General features: G+C 40.6%; 1 protein-coding gene across 1 annotated transcript in view; it reads left to right on the forward strand.

Annotated features, from left to right (window-relative positions):
- The window catches only part of GRIK1 (glutamate ionotropic receptor kainate type subunit 1), a 465,170-nt gene that overhangs the window by 345,584 nt on the left and 92,243 nt on the right, over window positions 1–27,343 (forward strand). The window contains exon 7 of the mRNA XM_052636330.1: window positions 7,590–7,733. Within this exon, the coding sequence (XP_052492290.1) occupies window positions 7,590–7,733 (144 nt within the window). The remainder of the gene's footprint in view (window positions 1–7,589; window positions 7,734–27,343) is intronic.

Consider the following 27,343-nt stretch of genomic DNA (forward strand, 5'->3'; position numbering starts at 1 on the left):
AATTTCTCTCTCGAACTAATTCAATCTATTGGGTTTCGAGGATAGGCTTTGGTAATGGAGCGGCCCATTCTCAGATGGATTCTTCTCTGATTGTAAACCAAAATTCTGTGCGATTCAATATGGCATAGAGCCATGGAAACAAGAAAGTATTGATCTGTCATCTGCCTTCCCAGTTCTTCAAATGCATTCACAATGTGAAGTTAAGTCAGTACCCTTATCTCACATGTAACTATTTCCTGTAATGATGAGCCATAGAGAAGACAACTTTGAGTCCCCAACTTGAGTGTCACCCTGACTGTCTACTGCCCTCGTGTCTACCCTTGTGATACAACAGGCAGTGGGATTCCATAGAGAAAGCAAGATCTTTCTAGATTAAAAAAGCCTAGTTTAGTCCTTCCTATGTCCCTGAATAACTAAATATCCTAAATTGTGTAGCCTCTCTGAACTTCCTAGCTCATCTGCATTCTGTATAATAATACTTTACAGATTCAATTAGGTAACATACACAAAGCCTTTAGGACATAGTCTTGAATTTACGTAATGGTACCTGCTGTTTTGCCAATTTGTATTCAATGAAAGAAGAACAAAAGGCTTTCTGAAAGAGAGATTCTATCTTATTCAAGTCAGGGTCCAATTGTCTACAAAGACACACCTTCTTCTGTTTGCAAGTCTAGTCCAAGATGGCCTGTTCCCTGGGATCTGTGTGAGCTGTATGACCAATGGCATCACCCAGTTCTGTTTTCCAACTCTGCATAAGTCATCTTTTCCCTATTCCTGTCTTTCTCAAAAGCTGGCATATACTCATTGAGATTCTCAGTATGCCAACTTCTGTGCCAGATTTCACTAGAGCTGCTCTCTTAATTACTGAATTTCTAGATAATGAATACAAGGTGGTATCTTTGCTACCTTCCACAATCTTCTTACAAACGCAAGCTCACTTGCAAGTTGCTCTTCCCTACTTTCTGAGTGCTCACCGACTCTCCTAGCACTTTGGCTCCCTCAGAAGCATCCACCCCACTACCCTGTGTTCCCTTTCAAGGATCTTGTAGCCAAAACACGAGCCTTCTCACGCTTATCAGAATCCTCCTTGTTTCTAGGGGCATGTCTCAGAAAAGAAGGAAACCAGCTAATTCATACTAAGAGGCAAATTGCTGTTAGCTCTATGTGTGGGTGAGATATTAACATTTTAATAGAGGAAACTAGGAAATGAGGGGGATGAGGTACTATTTGAAAGCATTTCCCTCCGAGAGAAACGACTTGTTTATCCATATCAGGGTAATGTGAATGTTTCCAAATTTGGAGAGAAGATGGAAAATCCATGCATTTCACATATTTGCTCTCCAAAGACTGGGTCTCCCTTCAGCACCCTGATCTCCTCTAGGTTTTTCCAACAACAGCAACATAGCAGGCAGGGAGCAAAATGTGGAGACTCCATAAGGCTGTCTCAGGCTCTCATCCCTAAAGTGACATAACATCTCATTGGTTTGTATTGGGGTCCCCAAGGCCACTTTATTGGGGTCCCCAAGAGCTTCCCTGGTGACTCAGATGGTAAAGAATCTACCAGCAAAGTGGGAGACCTGGGTTCAGTCCCTGGGTTGGGAAGATCCCCTGGAGAAGGGAAAGGCTACCCACTCTAGTATTCTGGCCTGGAGAATTCCATGGACTGTATATATTCCATGGGGTCACAAAGAGTTGGACACAATTGAGTGACTTTCACTTTCATTTAGGAGGACTCAGAAATCAGAAAAGGTGTTATATTCATAGTTACAATTTATTACAGCAAAAGGGTACAGATTAAAATCAACAAAAGTCACAGAGACCAAGTCTGCACTGACAATGTTTTATTCTCTCAGCAAAGATGTGTGACAAAATATATGAACTGTTGCCAACCAGGGAAGCTCATCTGAGCCTCAGTGTCCAGGAATTTTATGGGGGGTCATTCACGTAGGCACAGAGCACCTACCCATCTGGCCTGAGTTAGTCTCCAGTCACTCCCGAGGTCAAACTGATATGACAAGTTCCAGAGCACCAAGTGAACAAAAATAGGCAATCACCATGAGTCACACTGTTAGCATAAACTATTTGCATTACCCATGACCCCACTGATGCAAAGACACTCCGATTAGGCAGAATGTTCTAAAGACGTAATCTCCCAGAAGTCAGTCAAAGACTGGTTAGTCCTTTCTTTGGAATTGGAAGGGTTTGAGCACCCTAAGTCCTCTGAGTTAATCCTTTATTGCACATCATTATAATCACCAAAATATTGTGCACTGGAAAGAAGCCCACTTTCAATGTGCCTCTTTTGTGATCCATGTGCTATAAAAATATTCTCTTAGAGACACTGAGCATGTGGTGTCTTCTAAGCTTTATGTGTAAATAGAATGTGAAAACAAACACATTTGGAAGACTAAAATTTGAAACACTGGCCATTTCTTTGTATATATTTACTTAAAATGGCTTGAGAGTTGCTGTTTGGTAAGCAGGCCTCTACTATAAAACTGTAAAGGGGAGGAAATTCACTGGCAGTTTATTAGTGCTATAAAGTACTTAAATGTCTCCTCAGTCTAAGAAAACATTGTATAAAAAGGGAAGCATAGCTTTAGAATAAATGATTTTCTTTGAATTTGGAAAGCACCAATCTGGCCTATAGTTTTGAATCTTCTTATTACTTAGCTCAGTATAGAGACAACCTTGACAAAGAAAGTTGAAATACTAGTCACTGTTGAGTGTATAGAAAAGTTAGACCTTTGGAATTCCTCTCCTCACACTTCTCTATCAAATCAATCATCAATCAGCTAATTAGTGAATATACATACAAATGTATATTTTAAAAAGGTACATTCCAAGGCTCAAAAGTCCCAAATCCCCATACCATGGTAGTTGAGAACATATGCTCTGAACTCAGCATTCATCCCAGGATGAAATCCTTGCTCCTTCCCTTACTGGCTTTATAACTTTAAGCAACTTATTATTAAAATTATTTCTGGTACATTCAAGCTTCAATTTCTCTGTCTATACTTGGGTTTTCCTGGTGGCTCAAACAGTAAGAATCTGCCTGCCAGTGCAGAAGACATGGGCTTGATCCTTGGGTCTGAAAGATCTCCTGGAGAAGGAAATGGCTACCCATTCCAGTCTTTTTTTTTTTTTTTTCGCCCACTCCAGTCTTCTAACATGGAGAAGTCCATGGACAGAGGAGCTTGGTGGACTGCAGTAAATGGGGTGACAAAGAGTCGGGCATGATTAAGCAACTAACACTTTCACTCTTCATTTTCAAAATGGGGAAAATAACTACTTTAAAGGTTTAATTTCAGTAATTAAAGAAGATAACATGTAAAATGCTTATAATGTTTCAGTTCAGTTTAGTCAGTCATTCAGTCGTGTCCGACTCTTTGTGACCCCATGAATTACAGCACGCCAGGCCTCCCTGTCCATTACCAACTCCCGGAGTTCACCCAAACCAATGTCCATCGAGTCAGTGATGCCCCAACCATCTCATCCTCTCTCGTCCCCTTCTCCTCCTGCCCTCAATCTTTCCCAGCATCAGGGTCTTTTCAAATGAGTCAGCTCTTCGCATCAGGAAGGCCAAAGTATTGGAGTTTCAGCTTCAACATCAGTCCTTCCAATGAACACCCAAGACTGATCTCCTTTAGGATGGATTGTTTGGATCTCCTAGCAGTCCAAGGGACTCTCAAAAGTCTTCTTCAACAACACAGTTCAAAAGCATCAATTCTTCTGTGCTCAGATTTCTTTATAGTCCAACTTTCACATCCATACATGACCACTGGAAAAACCATAGCCTTGACTAGATGGACCTTTGTTGGCAAAGTAATGTCTCTGCTTTTCAATATGCTGTCTAGGTTGGTCATAACTTTCCTTCCAAGGAGCAAGCTTCTTTTAATTTCATGGCTGCAATCACCATCTGCAGTGATTTTGGAGCCCCAAAAAATAAAGTCAGCCACTGTTTTCACTGTTTCCCCATCTATTTCCCATGAAGTGATGGGACTGGATGCCATGATCTTCATTTTCTGAATGTTGAGCTTTAAGCCAAGTTTTTCACTCTCCTCTTTCACATTCATCAAGAGGCTCTTTAGTTCCTCTTCACTTTCTGCCGTAAGGGTGGTGTCATCTGCATATCTGAGGTTATTGATATTTCTGCTTGCAATCTTGATTCCAGCTTGTGTTTCTTCCAGTCCAGCGTTTCTCATGATGTACTCTGCATATACATTAAATAAGCAGGGTGACAATATACAGCCTTGACGTACTCCTTTTCCTATTTGGATCCAGTCTGTCATTCCATGTCCAGTTCTAACTGTTGCTTCCTGACCTGTATACAGGTTTCTCAAGAGGCAGGTCAGGTGGTCTGGTATTCCCATCTCTTTCAGAATTTTCCACAGTTTATTGTGATCCACACAGTCAAAGGCTTTGGCATAGTCAATAAAGCAGATAGATGTTTTTCTGGAATTCTCTTGCTTTTTCGATGATCCAGCAGATGTTGGCAATTTGATCTCTGGTTCCTCTGCCTTTTCTAAAACCAGCTTGAACATCTGGAAGTTCGCAGTTCACATATTGCTGAAGCCTGGCTTGGAGAATTTTGAGCGTTACTTTACTAGCATGTGAGATGAGTGCAATTGTGCAGTAGTTGGAGCATTCTTTGGCATTGCCTTTCTTTGGGATTGGAATGAACACTGATCTTTTCCAGTCCTGTGGCCACTGCTGAGTTTTCCAAACTGGCTGGCATATTGAGTGCAGCACTTTCACAGCATCATCTTTCAGGATTTGAAATAGCTAAACTGGGATTCTATCACCTCCACTAGCTTTGTTCATAGTGATGCTTCCTAAGGCCCACTTGACTTCATATTCTAGAATGTCTGGCTCTAGGTGAGTGATCACATCATCATAATTTATCTTGGTCATGAAGTTCTTTTTTGCACAGTTCTGTGTATTCTTGCCACTTCTTCTTAATATATTCTGCTTCTGTTATGTCCCTAGTGTCTAGAATGTAGTTAATCGCCAATAGATATTGATCATGTTGACATATTATTTATAATCATTAAATCACCATACAAATACTTGGTTTAGATGCAACTCAGCTTTGTGGTTGAGACCATAAACTCTAGCACCAACTTCCTGTGTTTGAATCTTAGCTTTCTCATCACTAGTTTGGGGACAACGTTTAACTGTGTCAATTCTTCATCCATAAAGGAGTAGAAATTATGGTGAAGACACAATGACTCCAAAATATTTGGAAGAGTTCCTGATATATAAACCAATGTATGTGAATGCTCAGTTGTGTCCAACTCTTTGTGACCCTACAGATTGTAGCTAACCTGCCAGGCTCCTCTGTCCATGGGGTTTTCCCAGCAAGAATACTGGAATGGGCTGTCATTTCTTCCTTTAGGGGATCTTCCCAACCCAGGAATCAAACCCATATCTCCTATGTCTCCTGCATTACAGGGATATTCTTTACTGCTGAACCACTTGGGAAGCCCTGACATATAGTTCAGTTCAGTTCAGTTGCTCAGTCGTGTCCGACTCTTTTAGACCCCATGAACTGCAGCACGCCAGGCCTCCCTGTCCATCACCAACTCCTGGAGTTCACTTAAACTCATGTCCATTGAGTCGGTGATGCCATCCAGCCATCTCATCGTCGGTCGTCCCCTTCTCCTCCTGCCTCCAATCCCTCCCAGCATCAGAGTCTTTTCCAATGAGTCAACTCTTCGCATGAGGTGGCCAAAGTACTGGAGTTTCAGGTTTAGCATCATTCCTTCCAAAGAACACCCAGGACTGGTCTCCTTCAGAATGGACTGATTGTATCTCCTTGCAGTCCAAGGGACTCTCAAGAGTCTTCTCCAACACCACAGTTCAAAAGCATCAATTCTTCGGCACTCAGCTTTCTTCACAGTCCAACTCTCACATCCATGCATGACCACTGGAAAAACCATAGCCTTGACTAGATGGATCTTTGTTGTGCTCTATAAATGTCATCTATTAAGATAGACTGCCTTTTTAAAAGTCCCATTGTGTCAATAGATAGGCCTTAGACTAGTCACTTAATTTCCCTGAACTTCAGTTTTCTGATCTGTATAGTTGATTATATCAGCCTTGAACTGAAATGATCAGAATATTTTTAAGCTTTAACAATTATCACCATCATGGTTTCTACATATCACTCGTATTAAGTGTGAGTGAAGCAATTAATCTTAGAAATACATCATAAAACCTTGGAATTATACAGTTTTCACAAAAAATTATTTTATTTTAAGCATGAAATAACATTAATTCTATCATCTAACATTTTTTAAACAACTTTCATGTGTCAAGAACTGTGCTAGCCACTAAAAAATGAAGTTGAGCACTTTTATTGAGAAAGAGATATAAAAAGATTAATATATTATATGAAAAATGCAGTGATAGAGATTGCCCAGAATAATAAGTATTCAAAGTAGACATATTCTCTGGACTCAAAGACTGATAGAATACAAGATGCAATTCCCCTTATTTTCTCTTTCTACCTCCATCAAGACATGTTCAATAAATGTTGAATAAATATATGCTGAATAAATCATCTTATTTTGGAAAACTACACATAGTCTTCATTCTGTGACCTATATTATTGGTTTAACTATACAAATTACTGATTATCTCTATGACCCTACACAAATCAATATACTGCCTGGAGGTCAGTTTCCTAATTAATAATAGCTTGATTCATCTGTTCTGTTTATTTTGTGGGGTTGTTGAGAATTTCAAATGAACTAGTCTACTTGAAGTTGCTGTGAAAATCCTCAAGTAAAATGCAAAGGTATTATATGATGTTATCCTTAAAAAAAAAAAACACAGGGTAGTACTTCAGAAAATACTGAGAGTATTATGTGAAATTCTGCAAATGAGAGAAATCTCATGAGTAGAAGAATGACATAGCCAACCCCCTGGCCCCAAAGGAATGGCTAGTTCCAATGTCTATCAGGAAAGCAAGTGCTAACAAGAACACATGTTTTCTGAGCAAGCTGCAGAGGTCTGTTCTTCTAAGGGTCTCTTCAAATCTGCTATTGAATTTCATTCTATGACTACAACCTTCTTGACTCTAATCAATGGAAGTGCCCAATATCAGTATCTTTATCTAGAAATCACATGTTAATTTTGCTCACAGCACTCTCTGTGAGCAAATATAATCAAGTAAATAGACAGGAGATAGGTAAACACTGAGAGACCAAATCTGATATTGAAATATTGAGCTTCTAACTCAATGTATTGATAGTTGATCTTAACACCGGGTTTAACAAAAGACACTCCAAACATACCAGTTCCCTGAATCAGGTCTTCTGTGGCTGATTCAAGTTGATTTTTTTCTTTTCTTTTTTTTTTTAAATAACTTGAAGCAGAGCCATGACTACAATTTACTCTGGGATACAAAGGTATTATTTTAGAGAAAAATAGCTATGGGAGAAGGAAAGATGTTCAGCTGGAGAATAAATGGCTGTTGAGATCAGACAAATAGGAGATAAGGAAATGGGCAGAGTGATTCTGCAGGTAAAGAGGGATATAAACAAAGGTGGAATTGAAGATGTGGCTTGTGTTTTCCTCCACAGACTGAAGCTGCTCTGATGTATGATGCTGTATACATGGTGGCCATTGCCTCCCACCGGGCTTCCCAGCTGACTGTCAGCTCCCTACAGTGCCACCGACACAAGCCATGGCGCCTTGGGCCCAGATTTATGAATCTGATCAAAGAGGCAAGTGACACTTGTTTACCGTTCAGCTCTTCCTTTGGCTTAGTGCTTCTGGACTTGTCCACATGGTGAAGTGAAGTGAAGTCGCTCAGTCTTGTCAGACTCTTTGCGACCCCATGGACTGTAGCCTACCAGGCTCCTCCGTCCCTGGGATTCTCCAGGCAGGAATATTGGAGTGGGTTGCCATTTCCTTCTCCCATTTGGCTCTTTTGGCATGATGTCATTTGGTGAGGTCCTTCCCATTTGGCTCTGCTGGCATGATGTTTGTAAGAGAGGAGATGTCATCATCAACCCATCTGCTGGGAATTCACTGGTAAAAATTTGTGTAGAAGAACTACCAGGAGCTTTCCAGTATGGTGGTGAGAAATTTTCAAAAGCTACCAGATTATAACATGCACCTTCCTTTACTGCAACTCAGGCCCCAGCTGCTTCTGGCCCTCCACATGTATTCATAATAACTCACAGATGCTTATTCTATGGCCTGTTGAGTCATGAGGTAGGTTAGTCCATCACTGAAGAGAATTAGAGATAGTTTCCCTGTTCTCAGCCTCTAGTCCCAGTGGTTCCCCTAAGTCGTGGGTTCTATAGGACTGAACAGAAAGAGCTCTTTGTTCTAATGATACACTGATTATTTCACCAACTGTCAGCGAACTGAAAAATCTGGTACCTTTCGAAACCTACGCCATGTACTGAAGGATTTTCAAGAGTACAGGGTTTAGGGAGGTGAGTTCTCACTATTACCTTACCCTGGGCACCCTTCCCTTTTCTCAGAGACAATTTAATTTCTCTTCACTAGATCCTGTTCTAAGATCTTGAGATGCCTTCTAGATATGTATTCTTGGATTATCTCTGACCCCAACACACACCTCGGAGTGTGTCTGGATTTGACAAGAGGAAATAAGGTATTTGGGGGCAGGCGAGTCTGACTGAGGATACATATGCTGTGATGCTGTTCTAATGCTTTATGGGATCAGAGATTTACCTCTCAAGTGGAGTATCTTTATTCCTTTCTGCACTGGAGAAGGTTGGGGTGAGACAAAGCCTTAACAGAGAAGAATGGCAGGGAGCACAGTGCAAGAAAAGAATGCCCAGTCAAGAGGAAGGGAGATATCTAAAGAAAGATACCTACATTGGGCTTTATCTCTGCTGGTCTCTTGAGCACCTACAGGCTCTTCTATCTACTTCTTTTCTGAAGTCTGACCCTAATCCATAAGGGTCAGGACCAGAGAGACAGGAGGTATGAAGGTTAACAGGCTACCCAGGCTCCAAACCAAGGTTATTTATAAGGCTGAGACTGAAGTGTGGCAAGCAGCAAAGTGCCTTGGACACACGATCTGAGGAGGCACTCACTCTCAGATTTGAATCCTGCACATGCAGAAGACTGAGAAGGAATGCTTCCTTAAATGCTGTGCCCTGGGCACCTTTCTTGCATCGCTCTATTCCTGGCGAGGTTATTTGGGTTTAAATTCCAGCTCCACTATCGCATATGAGCAATATAACCTGGGTAAGTTACTTCAACTCCCTGTGTCTCAGTTTTCTCATCTGTAAAATGGAAATAACACCTTCTATCTCACATCAGTAATTGTGAGGATAACGAGTGAAGTTAATTCTTAGGGAGAACAGGACAGGGACATAATAAGAATCTGAAATATGAGCTATTCTCTTACCATTGGAAAGGACTGCTCACAACGGTCCTCATTGGTTTTACTGAGGGTGATGCCAGGAATTTAAAACTGGCAACAGCAACAACAGCAACAAAGAAATCACAATTGGGCATGAAATGAAATACCCTTTCTGACAGTTACACAAATCTGACATACTGTGCCTAATAGGAAAAGATCACACAGCCTCTCCTTTCCCCATAGTGATCATGGTTATGTCCTGAATCGCCATTCAGACCACCTTGATCTGTAACAACAAAACAGCTTGTTTCCTTTTATCTCATTCCAGCGCAAGAAGAGTCATGAGACCACATTACAGTTTGGGATCAAACACTCTGGAGCACCCCAAGCACCTTTTTTTTTTTTTGTATTTGAGTTGTATATTTAGATATGTGTAAAGAAATAATGAGCTCGAAGAGGAGGGACCACATTGAAAGCAAAACAGCATTTTACATTCGTTTACTCCAAAGAATAAATTCCCCATTCTCAGGCTGCACAGCTGGGGTACAAGGGGAGATGCAGTTGAAAGCTAGAGTTCATGTTTTCTTTTGTCTCCTGAGTCACGATGTCTTCTGCTGCCTTTGCCAGGGTTTAGGCACCTGCAGAGAAGATGGGAAATCAGATAGAGAGTGATGCCCTGGCCTGTTGAAAGACTTGCACTGAGGGCACTTTAAAACAAACTAAAACATGCAAAAGTGAGAACATGCAGATGTTTCTTTCAATGAATACCTAATACAACAAGACCTTGCAGCCATCAGATTTGATCTGTTCTTGTTTAGTCTCTCTGTTTTTGTTGTTGTTGTTTAGACTCTTTGCGACCCCATGGCCTGTAGCCTGCCAGACTCCTCTGCCCACGGGATTTCCTAGGCAAGAATACTAGAGTGGGTTGCCATTCTACAGGAGATCTTCCCAATCTAGGGATTGAACATGTATCTCCTGAATTTGCAGATGGATTCTTTACCACTGAGCCACCAGGGAAGCCCATCAGGTTTGATTAGGAAACATAAGTCCCTTGGTCCTTTCTTTGAGTAATTTACTTTCTAAGCTATTTCCAAAACTGTAATCAGAAATAATGTAAAGAAGCAAGTCAGCAGATTGCATGTATGAGAGAAGATCAAATTCGTCACAGGAGGTAAATTTCTCGAGCAGGAGGTACTTGCAATGTGCACTAACCCCTGACAATCCACACATCGTTTAGAATCAGGAAGCCTTTCAGACAGGTCTCTCAAGCTAAATACCTTTCAGTGCTTCAGGCTGACCAGAAAGAGAGAAAAAATTAAAGAATATTTTAAACATGATAGGGTATGTTATACTGTTATCTCTTTGAGTTTTTGCTAAATGAGTACATATGAGGAGATTATAAATCTCCACTCAGCAATCAGGACTCCATTATACAAGTAATATTAACTTAGGTAATGCTAGTGGTAAAGGACACACCTGCCAGTGCAGGAGACATAAGAGATATGGGTTTGATCCCTGGGTCGGGAAGACCCCCTGGAGGAGGGCATGGCAACCCACTTCAGTATTTTTGCCTGGAGAATCCCCATGGACACAGGAGCCTGGCCGGCTACAGTCCATATGGTTGCAGAGTCAGACACAACTGAAATGACGTAGCACGCAACTTAGTACAGGAGATATCTCTCTGAAATTATAAAATGTGGTTTCTACTGCCTACCAATATAAATTCTATCAGTATACAGCAGAGGAATGGCAGGCTTCATCCACGTTCATTTGAATCCTCACTGTTGAGCAGGATATGCAGGGTCCGTAGCGATCCCTTTGGAACCTCCTGCGCCACCTCTCTCATCTCCTGCTTCCATCCCAGCACTCCCTGAACTCACTGTGACTCCCTGAGCTCGCCATCTGCTCCTCCCAGATTTTCTTGCCTCTGACTGAAGTGCCTCCTCTGGGCCATCCTTTATGACCCAGTTCAAGCACTAGCTCCTGACTATCACCCCAACTCACAAATTCAGGCCTCTCTCCTTCATTACGGCTGTTGTTAGCCCATCATAGTGGGTTGTATGTCTGTCTCCAAGCTGTGCTTTTCTGGTCTCAATTCCCTAGTACTTGCACAACACTGAACGTAAAATGAGCACCCAATAAATAGTAGACGAGTGGATAAGTGAACAAATGAACATCAAAGTACCCAAAGAACACACACAATCTATGATCAAGTACTATAGTCATTCACCCCTGCATGAATATCATATCCAGACACAATTCAATAAGACAGAAATGAGAACTGGGACTAGACTCATCTACTGAGGTCATAGGTTCTAGTGGAAGAGTGAGTCAGGGGTCTTATGAAGAGACCAGGACATCACTTTGCTGACAAAGGTCCATATAGTCAAACCTATGGTTTTGACATTAAGCATCTACATATGTGAGAGTTAGACCATAAAGGAGGGTGTTGTTCATTCCCTCAATTGTGTCCAGTTCTTTGTGACCCCATGGACTGCAGCACACCAGTCTTCCCTGTCCTTCACCATCTCCTGGAACTTGCTCAAACTCGTGTCCGTTGAGTCGGTGATGCCATCGAACCATCTCATCCTCTGTCGTCCCCTTCTCCTCCCACCTTCAATCTTTCCCAGCAATAGAGTCTTTCCTAATGAGTCAGCTCTTCACATCAGGTGGCCAAAGTATTGGAGCTTTAGCTTTAGCATCAGTCCTTCCAATGAATATTCAAGACTGATTTCCTTTAGGATTGACTGATTTGATCTCCTTGCTTTCCAAGAGACTCTTAAGAGTCTTCCCCAATGCCACAGTTCAAAAGCATCAATTCTACAGTGCTCAGTTTTCTTTATAGTCCAAATCTCACATCCAGACATGACTACTGGAAAAACCATAGCTTTGACTAGATGGACCTTTGCTGGCAAAGTAATGTCTTTACTTTTTAATATGCTGTCTAGATTGGTCATAGCTTTTCTTCCATGGAGCAAGCGTCTTTTAATTTCATGGCTGCAGTCACCATCTGCAGTGATTTTGGAGCCAAAGAAAATAGTCTCTCACTGTTTCCATTGTTTCCCCATCTATTTGCCATGAAGTGATGGGACCAGATGCCATGATCATCTTTTGAATGCTGACTTTTAAGTTTTAACAACAAAACTACTCTCCTCTTTCACCTTCATCAAGAGGCTCTTTTTAGTTCCTCTTCACTTTCTATCATAAGAGTGGTGTTATCTGAATATTTGAGATTACTGATATTTCTCCCAGAAATCTTGATTCCAGCTTGTGTTTCATGCAGCCTGCCATTTTGAATGATGTACTCTGCATATAAGTTCAATAAGCAAGATGACAATATATAGCATTGACATACTCTTTTCTCAGTTTGGAACCAGTTTGTTGTTCCATGTCTGATTGTAACTGTTGATTCTTAACCTGCATACAGATTTCTCAGAAGGCAGGTAGGTGGTCTGGTATTCCTATCTCTTAAATAATTTTCCACAGTTTGCTGTGATCCACACAGTGAAAGACTTTAGAGTAGTCAATGAAGCAGAAGTAGATGTTTTTCTGCAATTCTCTTGCTTCTTCTATAATCCAACACATGTTGGCAATTTGATCTCTGGTTCCTCTGCCTTTTCTAAATCCAGCTTGAACATCTGGAAGTTCTTAGTTCATTTATTGTTGACGTCTAGCTTGGAGAATTTTGAGCATTACTTTGCTAGCATATGAAATGAGTACAATATTGCATAGGAACCTGAAATGTTAAGTCCATGAATCAAGGCAAATTGAAAGTGGTCAAACGGGAGATGGCAAGAGTGATCATTGGCATTTTAGGGATCAGTGAACTAAAATGGACAAGAAGGGGCAAATTTAATTCTGATGACCATTATATCTACTACTGTGGGTAAGAATCCCTTAAAAGAAATGGAGTAGCCCTCATAGTCAGCAAAAAATTCCAAAATGCAGTACTTAGGTGCAGTCTCAAAAATGACAGAATAATCTCTGTTCATTGCCAAGGCAAGCCATTCAATATAGTAATCCAAGTCTATGCCCCAACCACTAATGCTGAAAAAGCTGAAGTTGTACAGTTCTATGCAGACATACATGACCTTCTAGAACAAACACCAAAAAAAAAAAGACGTCCTTTTCTTCATAGGGGGCAGGAATTCAAAAGTAGGAAGTCAAGAGATAAGTAACAGGTAAATCTGGGCTTGGAGTACAACGTGAAGCAGGGCTAAGGCTAACAGAATTTTGCCAAAAGAATGCACTGGTCATAGCAAACATGGACATCATCTGAAGGTCAATATCAAAATAAGATTGATTATATTCTTTGCAGCTGAAGATGGAGAAGGTCTATACAGTCAGCAAAAACAAGACTGAGTGCTGACTGTGGTTCAGATCATGAACTCCTTATTGCAAAGAAGACAGAGTGCCAAAGAAATGATGCTTTCGAACTGCGGTGCTGCAGAAGACTCTTGAGAGTCCCTTGGTTTGCAAGGAGATCAAACCAGTCAATCCTAAAGGAAGTCAGTCCTGAATATTCATTAGAAGGACTGATCTGAAGCTGAAGCTCCAATACTTTGGCCATCTGATGCAAAGAACTGACTCATTGGAAAAGACCCTAATGTGGGGAAAGATGGAGGGCAGGAGGAGAAGGGGATGACAGAGGATGAGATGGTTGGATGGCATCACCGACTCAATGGACAAGAGTTTGAGGAAACACTGAGAGATAGTGAAGGACAGGGAAGCCTGGTGTGCTGCTGTTTATGGGGTCACAAAGTGTTGGACACAACTGAGCTACTAAAAAAAAAATATCGTGAACTGGGAAGGTAGACCCTGAGATTTAATCAGTTTGTTTTCTGTGTAAACTTACCCACTTAGCCTCTTTTTTCTCAATTCCTTCTTCTACAAATTGAGGATAAAAATATCCACTTTGTATGTCTGTAAATATTGTGTTTAATATATGGACAGCAGAGCAAAATATCTGCCCTACAGTGGTTGCTCAAAAAGGGTGTGAGTGAAGGTCACTCACTCGTGTCTGACTCTTTGTGACCCCATGGACTATACAGTCCATGGAATTCTCCAGGCCAGAATACTGGAGTGGGTAGCCTTTCCCTTCTCCAGGGGATCTTCCCAACCCAGGGATCAAACCCAGGTCTCCCACATTGCAGGCAGATTAAAATGAAGATCCTTGTCAAAAATGTATATCATATAAAGTGGTTGTCAGAAAGAAATGAGGCAACACATATAAAACCTTAAGTATATTGCCTAGCATATGTAAGGACCTCAGTCTTGCTTTTGATATTTGGCATCATCACTGCTATTACTGAGTCAAGATGAAGTAGCAGTGCTTGTAAAAAGGAACACAGGACCTGGCACAGGAATATCAGGAGTTCAGTGAAGACTGGCATGCAGACACAGAGGCCAAATGCAATGATGCCAGGGAATGAGGGAGCTTTCAATCATCAAACACACGTGATTGTTCCAGTGGGACCCAAAGACATTATTAGGTAGCAATCAGGAGTGCTGAGCTAACAGAAAAGCCTGGCAAATCACATCTCAGGTCAACCTAGGAAATTATAGCTGAATGTGGGAGGTGAGGAAACTGAAACTCTCCTGCCTGTGACAAGAGCTACTCTGGACCCAGAATAAGTGCTAGCTGGCCATGGGGAAATCAGTGGGAACAGCTGTAGAGGTGTAACCATGTCAAAACATCTGGAAGATGAGAGTCTGTAGTCACAGGTGCTGGAAAGGGGAATAAACTGTGCACAGAGCAAAGTGAATCAGGTTAAATCAGTTCTTAGCTATTTTATGTGTTATGGACCCTATATAAAAACTGATTTAAATCACAGATCATTATTTGCACAGAAGATATACAAATATGCTTACAATCTCAAGGACCTTATATGCATGCTGAGCTCTTTGAAATTCATATTATACAATGAATTACCATCTCATACCAATCAGAATGGCCGTTATTAAAAAGTCTACAAATATCAAATGCTGGAGGGGGTATGGAGAAAAAGAAACCTCCTACACTGTTGGTACAAATGTAAATTGGTGCAGTTCAGTTTAGTTCAATTCAGTGACTCTGTCGTGTCCAACTCTTTGGGACCGCAAGGACTGCAGCACACCAGGGTTCCCTGTCAATCATCAACTCCCGGAGTTTATTCAAACTCACATTCATTGAGTTGGTGATGCCTTCCAACCATCTCATCCTCTGTCATCCCCTTCTTCTCCTGCCTTCAATCTTTCCCAGCATCAGGGTCTTTTCAAATTAATCAGGTCTTCCCATCAGGTAGCCGAAGGATTGGAGTTTCACCTTCAGCATCAGCCTTTCCTATGAATATTCAGGATGATTTCCTTTAGGATGGACTGGTTGGATCTCCTTGCAGTCCAAGGGACTCTCAAGAGTCTTCTCCAACACCACAGTTCAAAAGCATCAATTCTTTGGCACTCAGCTTTCTTCACAGTCCAACCCTCACATCCATACATGACTACTGGAGAAACCATAGCTTTGATAGATGGACCTTTATGTTCATAGCAGCACTGTTTATGATAGCTTAAACTTGTATGCAGGTCAGGAAGCAACAGTTAGAACTGGACATGGAACAAAAGACTGATTCCAAACAGGAAAAGGAGTACGTCAAGGCAGTATATTGTCACCTTGCTTATTTAATGCATATGCAGAGTACATCATGAGAAACGCTGGACTGGAAGAAGCACAAGCTGGACTCAAGATTGCAAGCAGAAATATCAATAACCTCAGATATGCAGATGACACCACCCTTATGGCAGAAAGTGAAGAGGAACTAAAAAGCCTCTTGATGAAAGTGAAAGTGGAGAGTGAAAAAGTTGGTTTAAAGCTCAACATTCAGAAAACTAAGATCATGGCATCTGATCCCATCACTTCATGGGAAATAGATGGGGAAACAGTGGAAACAGTGTCAGACTTTATTTTGGGGGGCTCCAAAATCACTGCAGATGGTGATTGCAGCCATGAAATTAAAAGACGCTTACTCCTTGGAAGGAAAGTTATGACCAACCTAGATAGTATATTCAAAAGCAGAGACATTACTTTGCCAACAAAGGTCCATCTAGTCAAGGCTATGGTTTTTCCAGTGGTCATGTATGGATGTGAGAGTTGGACTGTGAAGAAAGCTGAGGCCAAAGAATTGATGCGTTTGAACTGTGGTGTTGGAGAAGACTCTTGAGAGTCCCTTGAACTGCAAGGAGATCCAACCAGTCCATTCTGAAGGAGATCAGCCCTAGGTGTTCTTTGGAAGGAATGATGCTAAAGCTGAAGCTCCAGTACTTTGGCCACCTCATGCGAAGAGTTGACTCATTGGAAAAGACTCTGATGCTGGGAGGAACTGGGGGCAGGAGGAGAAGGGGACGACAGAGGATGAGATGGCTGGATGGCATCACTGACTCGATGGACGTGAGTCTGAGTGAACTCCAGGAGTTGGTGATGGACAGGGAGGCCTGGCGTGCTGCGATTCATGGGGTCGCAAAGAGTCGGACATGACTGAGCAACTGAACTTTACTGAACTGAACCGAGACTTGAGAACAGCCTGAATGTCCATCAACAGCTGAATGGATAAAGAAAATGTGGCATCTATATACATACATATGTGTGTGTGTGTGTGTGTGCGCGCGCATGCACGTGTGCCAAGTTGCTTCAGTAGTGGCTGACTCTTTGTGACCCTATGGACTATAGCCCTGCCAGGCACCTATGTCCATGGAATTCCCTAGACAAGAGTGGGTTGCCATGCCCTGCTTCAGGGAATCTTCCCAACCCAGGGATCAAACATTTCCTATGTCTCCTGCATTATCAGGTGGGTTCTTTACCATTAACACCAGCTGAGAAACCCTGTGGAATATTGTTGTTTCTGTTTACTCACTAAATTGTGTCTGACTCTTTTATGACACTATTTTGTGTCTGACTCTTTAGAGGAGCCTGGTGTGCTATATATAGTCCATGGGATTTCCCAGACAAGAATACTGGAATGGGATGCCATTTCCTTCTCCAGGGGATCTTCTTGACCCAGGAATCAAACCTGCATCTCCTGCTTGGCAGACAGGTCTTTTACCACCGAGCTAACTGGGAAGCACATACAATGAAATATTATTAAACCATAAGGAATGAAATAATGCCATTTGCAACTTAGTTGGATCTAGAGATTATCATTCTAAGTGAACTCAGAAAGAGAAAGACAAACACTGTATGATAGCACTTCTATGTGAAATCTAAAATAAGATACAAATAAATATATCTGTGAAACAGACTGACAGTTATAGAGAACAGAGGTGTGGTTACCAAGGGGAAAATGGAAGGACAGGGAGGTTGGGATTAGCAGATGCAAATTATTATATATGGGGTGGATAAGCAGCGAAGTCCTACTTTATAGCACAGGGAACTATGTTCAGTATCCTACGGTAAACCATGATAGAAACTAATATGAAAAGAAGTGTATATGTATAACTGAGTCACTTTACTGTACAGCAGAAATGAACACAACATTGTAAGTCAACTATACTTCAGCAAAAAAGAAAAAAAGAGTGTCTTAACTGGATATTTTAGGTAGGATTTGGTTGAAAGCATGTTTCAACATGTTGAACAGCAAAAATATAAATGAAACATGGGTTCTGTTAGGCTCAGATGGAGTGAACCCATGTACAAATGGTGAAATATGAGTTTACATAAATATGGAGGGACAACTGGTGGAAATTGCCTGCTGAGAAATTCAAATTGATCAAGCATTGGTAAGAAGTTACTGTTCTTGAGATAAAATAGTATTTTAGATAGTTTTTATTTGTAGCCAGCTATAGCTTTCATTGAAACAGATAAACCCACGGTAATTGTGGGTTTATAAAGATATCTTGGTTTGGAAGTAATCATCACTCATAAAGAGCTAAAAGGGAAAAAAAATGTTCAAGAGAAACAAATGTTTCTTGAGTATAGCCCTAATTTATCTCCAAAATTTAGACCAAAATAAATTTAGGTATAAATTCATTCAGTTGCTTCACTGAATCCACTTGGATGTTCTGCTACCACCCACATATCAACAAACTCCCAAATAAAATCCATCATTTTATCTATTAAATTTATTATTGCTATTATAAGTCTAATGTTGGTGAATTATGATATAACCAGTATACTAAACAAATACAACCAGTGGGACAACAAAATCAATTTATTTTGTTCCTGCTGCTGCTGAGTCGCTTCAGTCGTGTCCGACTCTGTGCGACCCCAATAGACAGCAGCCCACCAGGCTCCCCCGTCCCCGGGATTCTCCAGGCAAGAACACTGGAGTGGGTTGCCATTTCCCTACTGCTCATTTAAAATTGTTTAGTGAAAATTGGACAGAGACCATGGGGTTTTTTTCTTTACTAAGATACTGCAGATGGTGATTGCAGCCATGAAATTAAAAGATGCTTACTCCTTGGAAGGAAAGTTATGACCAACCTAGATAGCATATTCAAAAGCAGAGACATTACTTTGCCAACAAAGGTCCATCTAGTCAAGGCTATGGCTTTTCCAGTGATCATGTATGGATGTGAGAGTTGGACTGTGAAGAAAGCTGAGGGTAAAGAATTGATGCTTTTGAACTGTGGTGTTGGAGAAGACTCTTGAGAGTCCCTTGGACTGCAAGAAGATCCAAAGTCCATCCTAAAGGAGATCAGTCCTGGGTGTTCTTTGGAAGGAATGATGCTAAAGCTGAAACTCCAGTACTTTGGCCACCTCATGCGAAGAGTTGACTCATTGGAAAAGACTCTGATGCTGGGAGGGATTGGGGGCAGGAGAAGGGGATGACAGAGGATGAGATGGCTGGATGGCATCACCAACTCGATGGACATGGGTTTGAGTGAACTCCGGAAGCTGGTGATGGACAGGGAGGCCTGGCACGCTGCAGTTCATGGGGTCGCAAAGAATCGGACACGACTGAGCAACTGAACTGAACTGAACTGAAGATAATGGAAGTCCTAGAGTTTAAGTTTAATTTCAACATAGTAATTAGAATATCTAGTTTAAAACGTTAAGCAAATGCACAACTTGCTGCTGCTAAGTCACTTCAGTCATGTCCAACTCTGTGCGACCCCATAGATGGAAGCCCTCCCCCGTCCCCAGGATTCTCCAGGCAAGAACACTGGAGTGGGTTGCCATTTCCTTCTCCAATGCATGAAAGTGAAAAGTGAAAGGTAAGTCACTCAGTCGTGTCCGACTCTTAGCGACTTCATGGACTGCAGCCTACCAGGCTTCTCCATCCATGGGATTTTCCAGGCAAGAGTACTGGAGTGGGGTGCCATCACCTTCTCCGACAAAGGCTGCTGCTGCTGCTGCTAAGCCACGTTAGTCGTGTCCGACTCTGTGCGACCCTATAGATGGCAGCCCACCAGGCTCCTATCCCTGGGATTCTCCAGGCAAGAACACTGGAGTAGGTTGCCATTTAACTGAAGATAATGGAAGTCCTAGAGTTTAAGTTCAATTTCAACATAGTAATTAGAATATCTAGTTTAAAACATTAAGCAAATGCACAACTTGATTTTCCATCAAATTTCTCCTCTCCCTGAGCTCTGGGGAAATGGAGGGATGGTTGGCTCTCTTTCTTCTCCTTCCCCTGATGACTTCTCACCACACTCTTGGCTGTTGGACCTCCTTGCGTGTGCCACATTGTGTGCATGCTCAGTCATGTCCAACTCTTTGTGATCCCACAGACTGTAGCCCACCAGCCTGCTCTGTCCATGGAATTTTCCAGGCGAGTTTACTGGAGTGGGTTACCATTCCCTTCTCCAAGGGATCTTTCTGACCCAGGGATCAAACCTGGATCTCCTGCATTGCAGGCAGATTCTTTACCATGTGAGCCATCAGGGAAGCTCAAAAGAGCCTCTAACTGGGTCCCATATCTTGACTGTCAGCCCTTTTATAGCTGTTTTCCCCATAGAAGCAAAGTGATGTACGTGTATGCATAGTAGGTATTCTAACCTCTAGAAACACCAACTTGCTTACAGTTTCCTGTGTCTGCCATGCTTTTCTCATACAGTGAAGACAAATGAGTTTCTCTTTTCTTGACAAAACCCATCTTACAAACCAGTTTTTTGTCATCCTCCTTTCAATCTGAAAAGCACTGCCTCCCATTCTTCACATGGGCTAACACTCTCTCAGAATTAATTTTCCTAGTCCAACAAGCCTCTCCTGAACCTTTGTTTGGGGATGGGTCCTCCAATGGATTTCATAGCTCATGTATGTCTCTATGTTAGCACTTCACATGCTTCATTCAGACACTGTAAGATCTTTCCCTTGGACAAGGAGAAAGTCAATTTATCCTTATATCCTCACATGGCTGTGTAGTACGTGACAGGCATTGAAAAGATGCTTGTTGAACTGAACCCAGGAAGTTAAAATCTAGCAAACTTTATTAAATTTCGCTGAGTTGATACTTAATTTTAAACTATATAAATAGTTCCTAATTGATCTAGTCCAAAATAAATTTCCTACATAAGAGTGAAACACTATTTCATGTGCCAAAGTATATGGGATATCACTGAGTGCTAAAATAAGGGCTGTTTATAAAAATAAAATAAGGGCTGCTTTCTGCCACTGTTTTGCTATGAAAATACAATTTATTGATTTATTTTGAAAGAATGAAAATTACAAATTTGAATACATAAACAAGATATTCAAGATAAGCTGTTAAAAATCAAAGAGTAAAAGATAAAATTCTCCACTGAGGCACCTATATTTGTTTTGATATTTACTTGGACTTTTACTTAAAGTGTCAATATTGAGTGGTTTTTTTGTGTTGTTTTTTTTTTTTAATGGGATCCTGATGAAAAATTACAGAGTTGGAAAAGAAGACCCTAGAGAAACATAAGCTCTGACATGATTTTCCCCTACTGTGGTTCCAATGAGTAACGCTTCCCATTACTGCATGCCATTTGAGTTTGATTGCCAGGACAAGCTGTCCCTTGGATTAACTAGATGACGTTGGACCTGGCAGCCAACTCAGTCAAATTTCTAAATACTTTTCAGACAAATACCCATTCGTATTTTTCATTCTGCACCTACTGAAAATTACCTACATTCTGACTCCTAGCTTGCACTGTATACAGGGAAACCATTTACTCCAGCTTCCTTTCACATTTAGGACATTTGGACCTAAAGAAAGACTGAAGTCTTCAGCTCCCTGCTTCAGTTTTCTGTACAAATGGACAGAAAAATTACATCAGTTCCTAAATGTTCAGTGTTTGCAATTCTAACCAATTACATGCGTTATCTCATTTATCATTAAGGTGCTAAGAGACCTGCTCCTAAAACATTCAGTCAGTAACTAGGTGAACCAGCACTTGTCAGAAATGCTGAAAGGGGATGTCAGCATAAAATGGGAGGTTCTGCCAAGTTCTCCTTCGTTTATATGATTCTAAATAACATTTTTATTTATGAAATAACATTCAAAGACTCATGTCAATCATCGCTTTCCTTCCATTCAGCTACTAATGTCCTGGTCCTGCAATGTTGATTGAAGAATTTGCTTTCTATACCTCAGTCTATTATGTATGTGTATACGTGTATATATGTGTACATGCACATGTCTGTTTAATTTATTTAAATAAATGTCATTTTATAGAGATATGTGCACATATGTATACATATATGTCTATTATATGAGCATATGTATATACATATATGGTGGTGGTGGTGGTTTAGTCACTAAGTTGTGTCCTACTCTTGCGATCCCATGGACTGTAGCCTGTCAGGCTCCTCCATCCATGGGATTTTCCAGGCAAGAATACTGGAGTGGGTTGCCATTTCCTTCTCCAGGGGATCTTCCTGACCCAGGAATCAAACCCGGGTCTCCTGCATTGCAGGCAGATGATTTACCAACTGAGCTATGAGGGAAGCCCCATATACATATATATTTTGTGTGTGTGTATATATATAATGTATATATAGCATGAATATTTTGTGGATATGCCTACATATATTCATGCACATGTAGGTTTCATTTAGGAATTTGCTTTACTATCAAAGTAGTTTAAGTTTTGAAATATATCTAAGTTACTCATATTTATTGTTTATCCAGTTCATTCACTTTCATTAAAATCTAATATTCCATAATTCATTCATTCAACCTGAGAAGGCAATGGCACCCCACTCCAGTACTCTTTCCTGGAAAATTCCATGGATGGAGGAGCCTGGTGGGCTGCAGTCCATGGGGTCGCTAAGAGTTGGACACAACTGCGTGACTTCACTTTCACTTTTCACTTTCATGCATCAGAGAAGGAAATGGCAACTCCCTCCAGTGCTCTTGCCTGGAGATTCCCAGGGATGACGGAGCCTGGTGGGCTCCCTATGGGATCTACGGGGTCGCACAGAGTTGGACACGACTGAAGCGACTTAGCAGCAGCAGCAGTAGCATTTATTCAACTAATATCTACTAAATACTAAGTACGTGGCAGCCACTTAGACACCATGATTGCCATAGTCAGCAAAACAGATCCCTTGCTCTCATGCTGTAGTGGGGGAATGAGGCATACTTAAAAGGGGATTTTTACTTCAGATGATGATAAGGACTATCAGAGAAACAAAGTTCTGAAGAGGGTAGGGTGTCCTGAGGTCCTCGAATAGAGAAATGGGCATTGCTTTGTTACATGGGGGAGTTAGAAAACATTTCACAGATAATGAGAAACCTGAGTTTCTGAAAGTTTCTGAGTTTCTTTCATAGTCCTGAAAGAAAAGAGGAAGCGGGACATGTAAATATTAAGAGAGCAAAGAATCCAAGCAGAGGAACAACTCATGCAGTAAGGGAAAAAAAAAGTACTGATCAAGAAGATCCCCTGGAGGAGAAAATGACAACCCTCTCCAGTATTCTTGCCTGAAGAATCCCATGGACAGAGGAGTCTGGCGGGCTACAGCCCAAAGGGTTGCAAAGAGTCAGACATGACTAAGCAAGCAAATATACTTCAGAGTATTTCTCCGTTTCCCTATGAATGGATATTTTGGCTGCTTACTTTTCTTTTACACATTCAAAAAATGCTGTGGTGGACATCTAAGTAATATGCCATTGTTGTTCAGTCCCTCAGTCGTGTCTGGCTTTTATGTGATTTCCATCGACTGTAGCCCACCAAGCTCCTCTGTCCATGCGGTTTTTCAAGCCTTGAATTATTGGAGTGTGTTGCCATTTCCTTCTCCAGGGGATCTTCCTGGGCCAGGAATTAAACCTGTATCTCCTACATTGGCAAGTGGATTCTTTATGACTGAGCTACTAGGGATCCTAAGGAATCTTATGCACAAATGCAAGATTTGTTCTAGAACAGCACTGTTCAGTAGAAATACAATGTGAATCACACAGATTTTCTAGTAGTCACATTAAAAACCAAAACCAAACAGATGCAGTTAATTTTAATAATGCATTTTATTTAACCCAATATATCCAAAATAGTATTACTTCAACATGTAATAAATTGACTGTTTTCATAATAAGTCTTTTAAATTAAGTTTGAATTTTAAGCTTATAGTCCTCAGTTTTCACCAGCCACATTTCAAGTTCTCAATAAGCTTGGTAATTAAATAAGTATGTTTTCTTAACACAATATCCCGCCCAATCAGGCTAACTAGGGAAAGGTATGAATCTAACCCATGTGGAATCCGAATTTTTGTCTTCATTGACAAAGAGCATGTTGATTATCTACAATAAGTATATACCCAATACAGACAAAATTTAATTAATATGACCAAAGTAATTTAAGGCAGACTGATTTGATTTCCAGATTTAATTGATCACATTATCTAGATAATTGGACAAGCACCTTATTCCCACCCACTTCCCACCCACTGAGTCTCAGATTTGTATTTCTGCCATTTAGTTGATTTGCAAGCACAGAAGCCAATTCATCCCATTTTGGAAAACATGCCATCACACAAACCAGTGCCAAAGGAAATTAGTTTATGAGTAAAGAAAAGCTAGGGGCATATTCTAAGATGAAGTCTTAGGAAATAAGAAACAGTTTACCTGGAGTTCATGGCAAAAATATAGTTAAAGTCAACAGATTTAAAGTCGGAAATCAAATATTGGCAAGGAAAGCCATTATATTTTTAAATCATGCAGTGATCCATGCAAGCTGTTATTGCAAGATAATGGGTTATAAACAACACACATAATAGTTAAAATAATTATATATTGAACAGATGAGAATATGATAAATGCATCATTTCAGTTCCTGAAATAGCTGACATACAAAGAAGTTATGTGGTCTAAAGGTTATGTTTATCACTTCTTCCTTTGCTTAATGTTTATTTTCCTCACCATTATTATGTATACTTCAGATTTTGTTTTAAATAGCTTTTCTGAGAACTGGCTTAAAATTGTGCATGACTGGACAGAGATCACATTGCTTAAATGAAGGGTGAATTTCAAATATTTGTCATTGTATCATACTCCAGGGACCTGAGTAAGACAATAAGTGTACAATTAGCCCATCAAGGCTATATTTGTACAATGGATATAGAGTGGGCCTCCTTTGATTAAAAACAAATGAAATAATACCACAATGAATAGCATTTGTTAATTCTTTAATTCAGGAGACAGAATCAGGTGCAGACAAGTTTTTGAAATAAATAAAATTATTTTTCTGTTCTCTTTTCTCTGCACCATCTCCCCCAAGGTATCTTTATTTCTTGATCTTACTCTTAGCATTTCATGATAAAGTGTTAGCAAAATGAAGGTTCTCTAAATAAATGAATGAATGTATTAATTAAGGAGTCAGTAAATGCTTAAAAGGATCATTTCTCTTCACAGGCCAATTTCTAAACTAGGTAAGCCCTCAAAATTCAAAGAAAAACCTCCTTAGAGTTGAACTGCTATATGAGTTGATTTTGGGGGGAGTGCAAATAAACTAAATCTGACTGCACCTCCAATCCCCCAACCCAGGGCATCATGACCTTGAGTAGATCACAAGATTTTACTTCTTTGACCTGCAGGCTGGACAGTCTCCTTGTCCAGCTCTTTCTAGGATGAGAAGAAAGGGAATTGGAGCATGGAGTGGAGCACAAAGATGTTTCTCCTCTGCGCCGCTTTCTATATGGTGGTACTGGCCTCACAGCCAGGTCCTGCTACGTTCCCTCTGCCTTTCTGCTACTTAAAACGGTGTAACTTTTGGAAGTGCTACTTTATCCAACTATGCTTCCTACCTATATTGTGGACGTCTATCCAATGCAGGCATTGGACCTCAAAGATGAGTAAACCATTTCTTGCCATCAAGGAATTGACAATTAATTGGAGAAAAGATGGTGGACACAATCAGCATAGTATACAATTATGATGTTTCAAGGCATAATAAATAAATAGTTGACAATATACAATAGCTAAGATAATAGTTAACATAATACAAGACCTAATAATGTATACCAGAGAGGTAGCACAGACCGTAACCATATATATTTTTTCAGACTCACATCTCATAACTCTATGGTTTTCACCCTTTCGATGTGAACAGCATTTGAGAATAAATCCCCTAATGACTGCACACTTCTGAAATGTGACCAGGCAGCCACTTCAATATGCAGCCTTTGTTTTCAAATACTGCATTGCTAATGGAACCCATTATTCAGGCACTCAAGGCAAAAAGGGAGACTCCTTGCCAAAGGTTAATATTGAAAATGTGCTGGGTGATTCATTTAGTATAATTGATTGATTGTTTTTTCAGAAATCCCAGACTAGAAATCATGTGCTCAACAATGCATAAAAAATTGATAGTGCGAAACATTGATATTAATCAATAAAATTATGAACATGGTATATGAATCAATTAACAAAACTTAGAGAATTGTCAAACACTATCCCACTAATAAAAACCCTATTGGAGTTACAAATAAAAAGAGAGGTGATGTTTTCCAGTTGTGTTCAGGTCTGTTGAATACTGACACCTACAGCTCATCAGTCTATAGCAGCCATAGTTTAAAACAAAGTTTCTGACAATAATATTTAAATTCAGATTTTTTTTTTTTTTAATGCAGATAACCAGAAGTCAGGAGCACTATTTTCCTTTGTTAGATTTGTGTGTTTGACTTAGCAAGTCAATTGCTTTTCATAACTTTGAAGCCGAATGACTCATTTTGAAAAAGAAAGCTTAATAATGTTCATTGTTTTATATGCATATCAACTCTCCACTGACTGTCATAATGTGTTAAGGTGATGTGTTTGTAACACATGTATGTATTCACACACAAACACACACAACAGTACACTTGAGTCTAAAAATCAAGAAACAGTTCAGTGTCAACTTAGTCCTATGATGAGCTACGTGACTTTTGAGCAAATTACGCCAACATTTTTTCTCTGTGAGTTCAAAATTCTATGTCTTTAAAGTGTCCTAAAAATATACGGGAGGTTGATCAATCACTTCTTGACCCTAATAATCTCATCAACTCCTGAAGTCTCTTCTTCTTTGCCTGATGTCAGACAATCTAGGAATACTGTACAGTGATAGACTCACAACTTAGTGACAGCCCACTGAAGTAAAGTCTACATAAACTTGGTGGTCAGATTCACCCCGTTTACCCATCCAGTTACAAGAGCTATTAGCTCAGCTTACAGTTTGGAGTACTAGAATATAAAGTTTCTCTTCTCTGGTGAAAGTGAAAGTGAAAGTCGCTCAGTAGTGTCCGACTCCTTAAGACCCCATGGACTATACAGTCCACGGAATTCTCCAGGCCAGCATACTGGAGTGGGTAGCCGTTCCCTTCTCCAGGGGATCTTCCCAACCCAGGGATCAAACCCAGGTCTCCCACATTGCAGGCAGATTCTTTACCAGCTGAACCACAAAGGAAGCCCAAGAATATTGAAGTGGGTAGCCTATTTCTTCTCCAATGGATCTTCCTGACCCAGGAATCGAATGGAGGTCTCCTGAATTGCAGGCAGATTCTTTACCAACTGAGCTATCAACTGAATAGTTTGATGTACTTTTCTTGTGAGGAATACAGAGATAACTGTGGTCTTGACCATCAAA

Source organism: Budorcas taxicolor, chromosome 1 (assembly GCF_023091745.1).
Source record: "Budorcas taxicolor isolate Tak-1 chromosome 1, Takin1.1, whole genome shotgun sequence".
Lineage (NCBI taxonomy): Eukaryota > Metazoa > Chordata > Mammalia > Artiodactyla > Bovidae > Budorcas > Budorcas taxicolor.